At 37.4% G+C, this 13,246-nt stretch overlaps 2 protein-coding genes across 2 annotated transcripts; one reads left to right on the top strand and one right to left on the bottom strand.

The window, feature by feature from the left end:
* Positions 1-1,606: 1,606 nt before the first annotated feature.
* LOC110107412 (pentatricopeptide repeat-containing protein At2g38420, mitochondrial) lies at positions 1,607-4,335 on the top strand. Its single transcript, XM_020837676.2, has 2 exons — positions 1,607-1,963; positions 2,769-4,335. The coding sequence occupies exon 2, from the start codon at positions 2,849-2,851 to the stop codon at positions 4,274-4,276; it is 1,428 nt and encodes a 475-aa protein (XP_020693335.1). The 5' UTR covers positions 1,607-1,963; positions 2,769-2,848; the 3' UTR covers positions 4,277-4,335.
* A 687-nt stretch (positions 4,336-5,022) lies between these two features.
* LOC110107423 (amino acid transporter AVT6C) lies at positions 5,023-11,930 on the bottom strand. Its single transcript, XM_020837687.2, has 5 exons — positions 11,456-11,930; positions 10,905-11,057; positions 9,475-9,675; positions 8,929-9,391; positions 5,023-5,392 (listed from the first exon to the last, which is right to left on the bottom strand). Exons 1-5 carry the CDS (start codon positions 11,859-11,861, stop codon positions 5,248-5,250), a joined length of 1,368 nt encoding a protein of 455 aa, XP_020693346.1. The 5' UTR covers positions 11,862-11,930; the 3' UTR covers positions 5,023-5,247.
* Positions 11,931-13,246: the final 1,316 nt, after the last annotated feature.

Below are 13,246 nucleotides of genomic sequence, written 5' to 3'. Positions count from 1 at the left end.
GTTTTCGGGTTGACCCGGCAACCCGCCGGGTCAACCCGAACCCGACCCGTTTTGTCAAACGGGTCGAATCTGTGAACCCGAACCCGACCCATTTTTCAAACGGGTCGGGTTCAACCCGGATTTTTCGGGTCGGGTCCGGGTCGGATTTTCGTGTCGTGTCAAATATTGACACCCCTAATTACACGATTACCAACCTTATCTTATCAAAGAAACTTTCCGGTTTATGTTTTGTTTAGATAATTGCGGATCAGTTGCTTAGTTCTTTCCTTTCCGCGTGAATCAATAAGATTAGGCTTTATTTATTTATTTATTTAAGTTTTATATGCATTGTCAACTCCGATTGCCGTGTCATCTGTTTGTAGTATGGTGATTATTTTAGCAGAAAATTATTGTTATTTTCTTTCCTCTAACGTAGAGGATAATTAATAATACTATGGTTGAGACAAATTTCTTTCTATTTTTTATATTAAATATTTAGTGTAAATTTTTTTGAAAAGGAACAAAAAAAAGTTGAGGTCAAAAGTGTAATAAACCTAAATATACATTTCTAAATGTATAGGAAATTTGATTATGTTCCTCTAACGTAGAGGATAATTAAGAATACTTTGTTTGAGACAAAACTTTTTTTTTTCTATTTTTTATATTAAATATTTAGTGTAATTTTTTTTTGAAAAGGAACAAAAAAAAAAGTTGTGGTCAAAAGTGTAATAAACCTAAATATATATTTCTAAATTTATAGAAAATTTGATTATGTGCTTTGGCGTTGAGCTTGAAGTGTTGCAGCATTGGGCTCTCAGATTTTTTGAAATTTAAGAAAGTGTTGCGGTTCTAGATCTGAAACTCTATTGTTTTTTTCAAAAAATATATCTCAGACTATTAGACTAAAAACTCTTGCTCACCATATTTCGTCGGCACATTCTTTGCTTTGCGGAGAGAGAGAAGAGAGAGAAAGATTGAAAAAAAAGAGAGTGTGGAGATCCGATTAATATTTTTCGTCACTTCAATTGGAAAAATGTTTTGATCCTATTAGGTAACTTAGATCCTATTTTTGTTTTTAATGATTTTTATTTTCCAGATTTTATATCTCCAGAAATTGACAAAAGTATAATATCTCTCACGTTAGCGAATTCACATTGTGTAACTTTTGATATGTATTAATTATCGTTCCTTGAACATTTTGGCTTGTTTATGTTGAAATTTCGTGGATTGGTTTTGCATATACGTCATTTTATTTGAAATAAATACTATAAAATTGAGTATAAAGGATCATGAGTTAATATAGTGCACATGGACATGAAATACATGATATACATATATCTATTATTCATTTATTCAAATATGTAATTTTGGTATGCTGTAAATATATTGATGAGTATAATGATAGTTACATTGAGTGTATATGATATTTACTATTATGCATAATATGATATAATGTGTATGTAAAAATAAAAAAGACTTATTTCTAATAATGGGTTGATTCAGGTTGGCAGGAGATATGCTACCTTATAAAAGAGAGTGTGTGGATGTGATTTCTTTTAAATAAGCTTTATGATGTAATCTTCAACGATTAGGAGATTGTTAATATGATATGATACGTCGATATTCTATGCTATAAAGCATTGTAGGTCTCACCACCATTTTATAAATTTTTTCCTTAAAATTGAGGAGTACTTTTCTATCACACAATAGACTCAAGGCATTCCTCTACTTCAACCATCCAACTTGAATTCATGTGGAGTGTCCGTATCATCATTGTGTGTTCTCCGTGTCCGTCGTGTGGTCAGTCTCCAGCGTCCTCCGGCTGAACGGCGCACCTTCGTGCTCCTTCTCCATTCCTACTGGAGAAATCCTGCCCTTGCCTCTGCCAGACCTGCCATTCGATCTCTCACCATTCGCATGGGCCTCCCATTAAGTGCAGACGCTCGGCGGCAATGGACAAAAATGTTCCATTTTTGAATTTCCAGTAAGTGCTTATCTCAATTTTGTATAGGGTAGATGCAGAATTCGAGATAAGTTAGAGTGTTGATCTTGTTTGGGCTTAGACACAGGTATCTTTGTCAAATTGAGTGCTATTTTGGGTGCCTGCATAGTGTTTGTGAGAATGCGTCAAGGGTGGCTTCAGGGTTTTTGACTGAAGATAGCTTGTAGACAATGGTGGAAAGGATTTAAAGCAGGCCAGGACGAAAGACTATGTCGAACTTAGGGGTGATTTTTCCATATTTTATAGAGCTATAACTGAATTTATGGACGAAATTTTCACTCTTATAAGAGGGTTTATCCCTCACCTACATGGTTCCGCCACTATTTGAAGATATTAGGAATTATCTGCTTTCTGTTTATACTTTTACCCCTAAAAAGTAAAGACTGTTTTGAGAAGTGAATGAATTGAAGTGTGGGTTAAAATCAAGTAAATGCAGAATTTTTTGCTGAAAAAAAAAGTAAGATTCTTTGAATTCTGTAGAAAACCAAGCAGCCCTCCATAATTATTTTTTAATTATTTGACTATTTATAAATCTTTCTGTCCTTTTAATTAGTTCTGCATCATAGAGTATTTCGCCGGGGGGGGAAGATTATTCTGTGACGCCTTATTATGTGCGGGCTTCAAATACAGCTCTACATTTGGATACCAATCAGAATGAGCCACGTCAGCGATACCGAGCCGTGGGCTTAGGTATTCGGTCGCGTGAGTAATCTCTTTAGAGGAAAATATAAGACTCCTAACTTCTTTATGCTGGATTTTCGGCAATTTGATTACCCACATTTTGCAGGTTGCAAACAAAATGGTACTGAGTGCCTCTTTTTCCATGCCTAGCCTTGCAAAAGGAAATTGGTGGTACTAAGTAGGAAAATGAGATTGAGAAGTTGCAAATCAGCTCGTTTTCCTTACAAAGGTAAGTGGCAGGAAAGCTTTAGTGAGTTGTTAGCAATGGAAACTTTTAAGAGGAAAGTGGCAGAGTTGCAAGACAGAACAACAAACGTCTTCTCTATTCTCCTAAATTGCTTCAAAAAATATGAGATAAACCCAACCCCCTCTGCATACTCCTTTGTCATTAAGCATGTGTCACATAGATGTCTCTTTTCCCAAATCCCTGCGATTCTAGACCATCTTGAGCAGGAAGAGACTCTCGAAGTCCCAGAAAGAATCTTTCTTGGTCTTATTCAAGTATATGGGAAAGCAAACAAGCTTCAAGATGCTATAAACATTTTCTATAGGATTCCTAAATTCAGATGCACACCTTCTGTTCATTCCTTGAACTCTTTACTCTATCTTCTGTGTAAGAAAAAGGAAAGCCTTCTTTTGGTTCAAGATGTCTTGATGAAGACTCCAGAGATGAAAATTCGATTAGAGGCCTCCACATTTCATATACTAATCAGAGCTCTTTGCAGGAATGGCAAAGTTGGTTCTGCATTGGAGCTCTTAAAGATGATGCAGCTTGAAGAGTACAATCCTGAAGCCAAAATATACTCCATGGTTCTTTCCTCACTCTGCAGGCATGGTGGTGTCACAGAGGTACTTAGTTTTTTAGAGGACATGAAAAGCGCCGGGCACTTGCCGACCGCACTGGAGTATAACAGTGTGATAGATGTTCTTGTCAAGGAAGGTAAAGTAAATCATGCCCATTCTCTTTTGGAAGAGTTGAAATCAGAGGGAAGGAGGCCTCATGTTTTGAGCTATAACAGTGTTCTCCATGGTTTTTGCTTGGCAAATGACTTTCAGAATGTTGAGGAGCTGTTTGATGAAATGCTTGTTATGGGACTTCTTCCCAACATTTTCACCTTTAATATTTATATAAGTAGTCTTTCTCAACAAGGTAAATTTGAAAGAGCGTATAGAATGATAAGTTGTATGGATAAAATAGGATGCAAGCCAGACACACAAACTTTCAACATTCTCCTTGCAGGGTATGGTAAAGCAGGTGAAAAGGAGAAAATCATAGGTGTGAAGAAAGAGATGGTTGAAAAGAGAATCCAATGGAATTCAAATACTTATAGCATTTTGATTGAGGGGCTCATTCATAACTGTGAAACAATAGAAGCTTATGGGCTATTCAAGGAAATGTTGGGCAATGGATTTGTACCTCAGCCTTCAACTTGTAACGCTTTGGTTTGCAGCTTGTGTGAAATGGGCAAACACACTGAAGCTCTGCGAGTTCTAGAAGAAGTAATGAGCAAGCCTATTTTTCCTGATGCTGTGGTTTGGGAAGCACTGCTTCAATTCATGCTGGATTTTCGAAGAAAGCCAGTTGATTTTGAGGCTATTATAGGGGATTCTTAACCTTCTTTCTGCTGTTTTTTAAGTGATTTATTCTTTATAACATGCAGTTTCCTTGTTTTCTTTATTAGTGCCATGGTTTTATGGTACTAATTGATTCATAACCTCTGAGGAAATCTTCGTACATGATTTAGAAGAAATAATTTTAGTATAGTGCCAAGCTGACAACGTAGGAGTATTTCAGGAGCTATTTTATATAATATGAAGTGGCAGGGGCTTCATATGATCATTAAGGTTTTGTTTGTGACAGTTTTTTTTTTTCTTCTTAAAGCGGCTTGCTAGTACAAACATTAAAATTTTATACTAAAAAGCTGCTTTAAGAAACAGTTTGAAAGCCATCCCAAGCGAAGCCTAAAAGTGCCAACACTTAGTAGGAAAAAAATTGGGTAATGAGATTCGGATGAAAATTTAGTTATGATGGGTTAATTAGTATAGTATTCATTTTGATTGATTATTTGTATATTGTACATATCTCAAGGCAAATTTAACAATTAAGGTTCATTTGGGACAGCTTTCTTACTGCTTTTTGTCACTAAAATTTAATTTTTTTACTAAAAAGTTACTTTAAAAAGCAATAAAAAAGCCGTCCCAAATGGAGCCTAAGACTCATCCATTGTGTATTAAAGCAATTATTTTGATCCCTTTGCTTACCTCTGCATGCCATAAACTTCTCATATTCAGATTGGCCTTCTCAACCATTTAATATACACTTTACATAGAAGTTGTCTTCAATTATGTCGAAATATTTTCTAGCCAAACTCAAACCTGACTTATATCGATCACCCGACCTGTTTATGAAAGAACTTTATATTGCAACTCATAACAAGGTGAAACAACCAGCTTAACGTACATTATTTCCGAGTATGAACATCTCAGAATAACAAAAATTGTACGCAGTTGATGAAATTTTACTAGCAAGCTGCTATGATTGAGAAGATTCTGCATGCCAAACAATTTAATGTTCTAACCTTTTGCTAATTTGTGCTGCTGCTCTTCACTTCACCGCCAAACAAACTAAGAATGTTAGAGGAGATGGCAATACAGCTTGTAGTTAGTGCCAGTGAAATCATAATTCCGGCCAACAATTTATCGTTCCTTTTAGAAATACTGTAAATGTCCCTGCAGAAATATGTGATCAGATAAACGAACCAGAACTAAGGAGAAAAAAATAATTAAATAAGCAAAACTTCTGCGTTCTGTACAAAGTTAGCACTCTATTTCTACTTCCCAACGTGCTTAGCTGAAGATATGGCTAAAATTATATATATTCTGGTATAAAATGACAGAATTATAAAAAATGTAAATATTAAAAAATATTTGGATAACTGTTTTGTTACAGTTACCACATATTAGCAAATGTTGTAAGAAATAACATTTCCTCACAAAAAAAAAAAAAAATGAAAAAGAGGCAAAAAAAAAAAAAAGTAGTAAAACAAAAATATTATTGCAGTTTGAAAAAATAAATAAAAATGAAATAACTATCTCAAATAGATTCTTAATTTGATTTGATTTGGTCAATATAACCTAAGATTCTCTTGGAGTGCTTCAAATCATATTAGAATATGTGTAACCTCCCGTCCAAATTATGAGGTTCAATGCACATAAACTGTACAAGTTACTAATTATGTTTTCTCTATAGTTGTAAGTTAAAATAAAACCAATCAATGGTAAACAATCAAAAGAAAACACGAAAAAAGAAAGTTGTGCTAATTTGTATAACAATTTTTTTCCGAATTTTGAGCGAGTAGGCCTCTAATTCAAGACTTTGAAATTAGAGCTAAAATAATCAACAATTATGTTAGGCTGAGATGCATAATTGTATTATAAGTTCAAAGGGTGGAACCAGGAGAGCTCAAGGTAGGCAATTGGCCACCTTGAAAAAAAAAGTTCTTAGAAGAAAAATCATTTTAACTATTTTTGCTTAGCTTCATAAATGCAATTGGCCAAATTCTAAGAAAAAAAAATTTCATTTTCTATTTGATACATAAAATAATGCATTTCATTTTCTATTTGATACATAAAATAATACATATTATCCGCTTTGAACCAAGGGCCTCACAGTTTTGTCTTGTTAGTGTAACTACCATGGAGGTCACTTATTACAAAATTTCTTTAGGATGAACACACTTAACTGTAGAGTTTCATAATGAAAATTCTTCTATTACACCAAAAGGCGCCTCGATGTTTAATAGTTTATCTTCTTTTACTTAAGGGGTTTTACAATCTCCCACACTTAAGTAATTGACGTCCTCATCAACATCTATATCCCATAATCATCCACTAGGCAAATAAGCTTCTATAGGTGGCCATTACAAGTTCAAGTGGTGACTCCCGCCATATAACACTTTGTCTCATATAGGGTTTAAGAGGTGGCTCCCATGACGTAGCACTTTATCTTGTGTGACACTTAGTTCCCATCTTTCGGCTAATGTATTGCTCTGAAATACCATTTATAACAGTCCAAACTCTTAAGTGTCGAGATATTATCTGCTTTGGCCTAAGGGCCTCAAGATTTTTCTCTGTTCGTGTAACTTTCTAGGAGGTCACCCATTTCAGAATTTTTTTGGAATGAGCATGCTTAACTGCAGAGTTTCTTAAAGAAGTTTCGACCATTATACTAAAAAGTGTCTCGATGTTTAAGAGTTTAACTTATTTTACTTAAAGGGTTTTATACACCCCCTCTTATCCAAGAATCCTCTTCCTCATTCAAGATCCTAACTATTGGTATCAGAGCTAGGTGGAGGTGGAAGAAGGTTCATGTCCAAAGAAAGAAAGGAGGAGGACGGAGGCTCAACAAGGTTTGTTCGTCAAAGAGATCGGCCGAATGCAAAGAGTTCCGCATAGGTCGGATGTCGGGTTGGTGCAATAAGATAAGGCTATTCGGTCGGCCCTGGGTATGTGTGAACAGGATGCTATGAATTTAGAAGTATCAGCCGTGGGGTGCTAGGAAGATGGGGCCATGGACGAATTTGCCTGCGCTCGCACGGAAAGCGATGCCTCCAGTTCATAGATTGGTGCATGTCGTGCGGTCGGACCGGGAAGCAAGAGTGGCACAAGCGCTCTGTGGGTCGGAAAAGAGGGGTGCGTGAGTTGGACGCGAGAGATGCGCAGACGCAGCAAGTAGTGGGAACCTGGGCTGCACAGGAGAATGTGGGCAGGGTCTTGGGCACGGAGCGCAGAGTGATGCAAGACAAGGGCATGGGGCACAGGGTGCGGGCAGATGCGAGCTGGGTGTTCATGTGCGGGGTTCACGCTAGGGAGGCACCCGAGTTAATGTACCAGGCCTAGGCGCATGGGCTAGAGATTGCATAGGCACTAGCGGGACATTTCTTGGACTATGTGATTTCGAACAGTAGATATGACAACAGGAGGAGCGGAGTTGGAGCTAGGCTGGGGCTAGGGCTCAGGCAACAGGAGACTTGAGAAGATGGCATAGCAGTTCTTGAGGAAGTCGGTAACCGTTCGGTGGAGTCAATTGATGGGGAAGACTAGTGGGCCAGATGGCAGAGCAATTCATGGGGTACGGGTAGATGCGAGCTGGGTGTTCACGTGCGGGGTTCACGCTAGGGAGGCACGCGGTGAATGGACCAGGCCTAGCGCATGGTCCAGAGGTTGCATATGCACTAGAGGAACATTGCCTGGACTATGTGATTTCGAACAGCATATACGACATCAGGTGGAACGAAGCTGGAGCTGGGCTGGGGCTAAGGCTCAGGCATCAAGAGAATCGAGAAGATGGCAGAGTAGTTCTTGAGGAAGTCGATAACCGTTTGGTGGAGGCAATTGATGGGGAAGATTGGTGGGCTGTTCTTTGTGGACATCATATATCTTTTCTTAGTTTTATAAAATCGGACCAAGGTTAAGATTGATAGATATTGGTCAAATTTTAGGATAATTGTTTCGTAGGTGCATTTTATCCCAATAAAGTCTCTATATATAAAGAGGATGTAATAGACTTAGGAGCAAGGTAATGAATAAGATTTAGTTCCTATTCTCTTCTTTTCCCTATTGCTCTCTCATCCAAGAATCCTCTTCCTCATTCAAGATCCTGACATAAACTAATGCTATTTAACAACAATTTTATAAATTCTGATATGAATAAATGAAAGGATGTTTTTATTGGGTAATTATTGAGCCATGTTATAAGACCTTTTACGTGATATTATATGTTATTAGGTGCCTTCATGGTCTATAAATACTAATAATATGGAGAAATCAGGGCATTCCAAAAAACAATGAATGAACTCAATCTTAATGTTGCTCTCTTTCTTCATCGCAACTTAAAAAGTCAACCCAAACGAAGTCTCAGTCTTAATAAATCAGATATCTCATAACCGCAACTTCCAGGCGCCAAAATCACCATTATAATTCTCGATAACTATCGCATCTAATCTTTGCCATCATCTTGGTCAGATCCTCGGTCTACGCTTGTCTGATCCATCTTCGGTCGAAGGAGAGATTCAATGTGACTTATTTATTTAAACTCCTTAACTAAGTGCTATATTATGTTAATATTAAATTTTAGGCGGTGTTACATATATAAATAAAAAATTTGAGTGTTATGCTTATAAATCCCTTTATTTTTCATCAGGTTAGATACAAGTTTTACATCATGAAATACTGGTTAATTAACAGATCTGGAAAAAAACTATTACCTCAATACGACGGCGCCCGGAAAAATCAACGAGATGCCGACCGCAGAAGTCGACCCCATGAACTGAAACACTGTCCACACATTTGGGATTGCGATTGCCGCAAAGTAAACCAAACCCAATAGTACTGCTGTGAGAAGCAAAAATCGTCCGGCATCAGTCGTGAGCGGCCGCTGCTGCGACTTGGGGAAGACAAGACCATCGATGTTCAGCCGAAGTGAGTAGAAGAGTAATGGAAACACCAGCACCAAGTGGAGCGCATAGCTCAGCCGAACCACGTCGTCAAGAATCGGGCTCCCTGAGCTCTTGTCGAAGTTGGAAAGCACATCGTCCATCGTATCGTCGCCGAAGAGAAGGTACCCAGAGAGCCCGACGACGGCGTAGATGACGGTGCACAGGAGGAGGGAGACTCGGACGGCTGGTTTCATGTCGGAGACGCGGCTGAGCTCCGACCGGATTGGGTGCACTGTAGATTCATTTCATTCAAAATCTTGAGGTTTAGTGGCGGTAAGTTGAAGGGTTATTTGAAGAGGAGAATGGCTTGGTTACCGTTGAATTGGAAGGTGAAGGCTACGACAATTACGGGGATGGCCGTGAAGAGTTCGAGGAAGGATTGATTGTGCAAGTCTGGAAGTAGTCTAGGTCTTTTAATGGTGCCTTGAAACAGGGCATAGATAGCCATTCCAGAGCTGATGAGCACGAAAACTACCGCAAGCAGGACCGAAATTGCTGAAGTGAATCTCATAGAATCTGCGATTTGCAAGAAAGAAAAGTCAGAAAGATGCAGATATTGATCGTTATATTCGTTTATCAACTGTTTTCACTGCATAGAAAAAAACATTAAAATCAGGCTATTTATTGATGAAAAATAATCGGGCCTCCATTTGAACTTAATTATGTGATATTGTATTGATCAGCAGCTCTTCCTCACTTTTTTTTTCTTTTTAGATTTTTTTAGAGTATGTAACAAAGTCTGAATCGTTAAACTTATTAATAATTTTTTAAAAAGCAAATAACTACGAAGCTGGATGGTCCTCAATAATTGGTGCCGTGTCAGACTCGAAAACAAAACCCATCACGCACAGAATAATGAATAATCTCTCGCTTACCTGACGCTCTAATCCGTACCAACTAGTATTAAAATAATTGCTTGGAATTTAGTATTTTATTTCAATAATAAAGCACTCTCCTATTTCCAAACCTCCGCCTTTTTGGCCTTTTACATGAAAGTCACGACCTCAAGAACGAAAAAAAATCGTAAGAATTCATTAATACAGTTCATAATATTATATATAAATATTAATTTTAATAAACATTTAATAACAATTAAATTCATTCTAACATAAATTACAAAAAAAAAAAATTAAAAATATAATTATATTTAGGGCTGCCCGGAATAAAATTATATAGTCCTAACTTAATAGACTCGCTAATTTTATAAAACTCATTGTTAACTTATAAAAAATATTAAATAAATTTTGTGCTGGACTTGGCAGCTTATAGCATAACTACTGCTAAAAATCTCACCTACGCGACGAAGAAGCACCAGAGGGAGCATCACAACGAAGACGGTGATCGGAATCGTTGCTGATCTCGTCGTCCACCACTCCTCTCCAAACCACTCCTGCAACACGCCCAAGTGATCCACTCCCTCCGTTCTGTTCCCAGATAACACGTCCCCTGCCACCAAAGCACCCACAGTATCAATTAGAGCAAAAAAATGAGAGAAAAAAAAAAAAACAAGAAATTAAAAATTGGCCGACTAAGAGTTCTTTATACAGTTGATGATTATTTATCTTCAACAGATGGATCAACCAAGTCAGACAAATTTGAATTGGGGATAATGGAATTGAGTTATTGTTCCTATTTGACTCATATTACTCAGAAATAAATGATTAAAATAGAAATAAAATTGTTCAGCTCATTAATAAACTGGAGCTACTAGATCTATATAGCATAACTACTGCTAAAAATCTCACCTACGCGACGAAGAAGCACCAGAGGGAGCATCACAACGAAGACGGTGATCGGAATCGTTGCTGATCTCGTCGTCCACCACTCCTCTCCAAACCACTCCTGCAACACGCCCAAGTGATCCACTCCCTCCGTTCTGTTCCCAGATAACACGTCCCCTGCCACCAAAGCACCCAGAGCATCAATTAGAGTGATAAAATGTAAAGAGAAAAAGAACAAGAAATTAAAAATTGGCCGACAAAGAGTTCTTTATACAGTTGACGATTATTTATCTTCAACAGATCGATCAATCAAGTCTGACAAATTTGAATTGGGGATCATGGAATTGAGTTATTGTTCCTATTTGACTCATATTACTCAGAAATAAATGATTAAAATACAAATAAATTGTTCAGCTCATTAATGAACTGGAGCTTATCGATCTATAATTCATAGCTCCCCATAGTTATCAAATGAGCTGAAGAACAGCCCACGACTTCGTATTCGTCAATCGCATCGATCAAACAACATAAATATAAAAACAGAAACTAATCTAATCGAGAGTTTCGAGGTTCACCAATGATGATAAGATACATGATGAGAGATCCCAAATTGGTGAGCGCGATGAATATCTGAAGCACAGCGGATCCCACAAAACCAAATGACTTCGCCATTAGACCAGAGTAGGAACCAGTCGCGGACGATTCTCCGGCGGCCGTGTAGCGTGTGAGGAACTCCACTGATACGTCGGAGAGCAAGGCGACCGCGGCGATGATGACCAAAGCGGGGATGACGCCGAGGACCCTCAGGGTCGCAGGAATCGACATGATTCCGGCACCGACGATGCTAGTCGAGATATTGAACACCGCGCTTGAGAACGATGCGCCGCCGCCTGAATCTTCATTTTCAGCTGATTCAGCTGGCCGTTGGAGCTCCGGCAGGAGAGGGGCAAGGATTTTACCGCCATTCGCCGGAGATCTCATCAGGATTGGAAAGGATTTGGGAAATTTAGGTGGGATTCAGGAAACACCGGCGGCAAATGAGCCCGAGAAAATCGCGGGGTTATAGATTAGTTTCAGAGTATGCAGCCTCTACTAAATCGAACACGTCATCTTCTGCCACCGTTTGCCACGTGGATAGTTGAACACGTGGCGAGTGGTGCAGTTTATTATTAAGAGTTCCTGAAACAAAGTGTTTATAAATATTAAGTTCCATGATTTTGATTATATTAATTTTTAAAATTAGTTGGCAACCATTAATAGGTTAAGGTTCGAAGCTGTAAGATGTTCAAGTAAAATGGGTGGTGCGATCGGAGAAATGCACCTGGACGAGAAAATAAGCTAGATTAATAAAGGTGATGTAATTATATTATCATATCGAAAAAGATGTTGTGGGAATATACTATTATATTTATATTAGAATGAATTTAAAAATTAATGAATTTTTTTAGATTAAATCATATATGAAAATTTAATATACATAAAATTTAAAATAAATTTATTAATTTTTAAGCAGTTTTTACCTTTTTTTTTGTTATTAAAGAAATGACGAGTAATGATATATCATAAGAAAATCTATTGAATTTTTTTGGACGCAAATTTTGGATCTAAAAAAATTCTAAATATTAAAATTAAAATTATCATGAATTGGCTTTATGATCATCTAAATATATTTTCACCAAATTTATAATTGATACAACACAGTCTAATGAGATGAGCCCAATCATGAGTGGAGCATATAAATTTGGGTTTAAATGAGTATAAATCAAGCACGTCTCTTAGTTTCTTGCAACGTCTATTTTTTAAAGAAGACTTTCTATAAGATTGAGAAGGCAACCTTAGTAGTAATGGCGCATAAATGTTTGCATTAACATACAAAGGTAGCCGCACATCACTTAAAGAGTTAAGACGGCAAAGATGTTTGTTCCTAATATCGATAAATTTGTCATTATATCATATCTAAATTGTAGCCGCATAGTGGATATCCACAAATTAATGACTTGAAGTGGATATAATTAAATGGCATTTTATTTAATCCACTTGTTCTCCGAAGTTACCTACATATAAAAGGAATTTATTGTAAAAATTCCTAAGGAATCTCTTCTTCTTATATAGCCATTAGCAGGCACAATTATCTAAAATCTTGAATACCTTTGACATAGGAGTGTCAATTTTTTACACGACTTGAAACATGACCCGAACCCGACTCGGAACAATCCGGGTTAGGGTCAACCTGGACCCGAAATCGTTCGGGTTCGGGTTCAACAAATCAACCCGTTTAAAAATCGGGTAGGATTCGGGTTGACCTAGCAACCTGAAAATGACCCAAAATTGACACGAAAACTCCTATTTGACTCGGAAACCCGATT

Source organism: Dendrobium catenatum, unplaced genomic scaffold (genome assembly GCF_001605985.2).
Source record: "Dendrobium catenatum unplaced genomic scaffold, ASM160598v2 fragScaff_scaffold_853, whole genome shotgun sequence".
Classification (NCBI taxonomy): Eukaryota; Viridiplantae; Streptophyta; class Magnoliopsida; order Asparagales; family Orchidaceae; genus Dendrobium; species Dendrobium catenatum.
The sequence above is the reverse complement of the archived record's forward strand: the minus strand, read 5'-3'. Positions and strand labels throughout refer to the sequence as shown.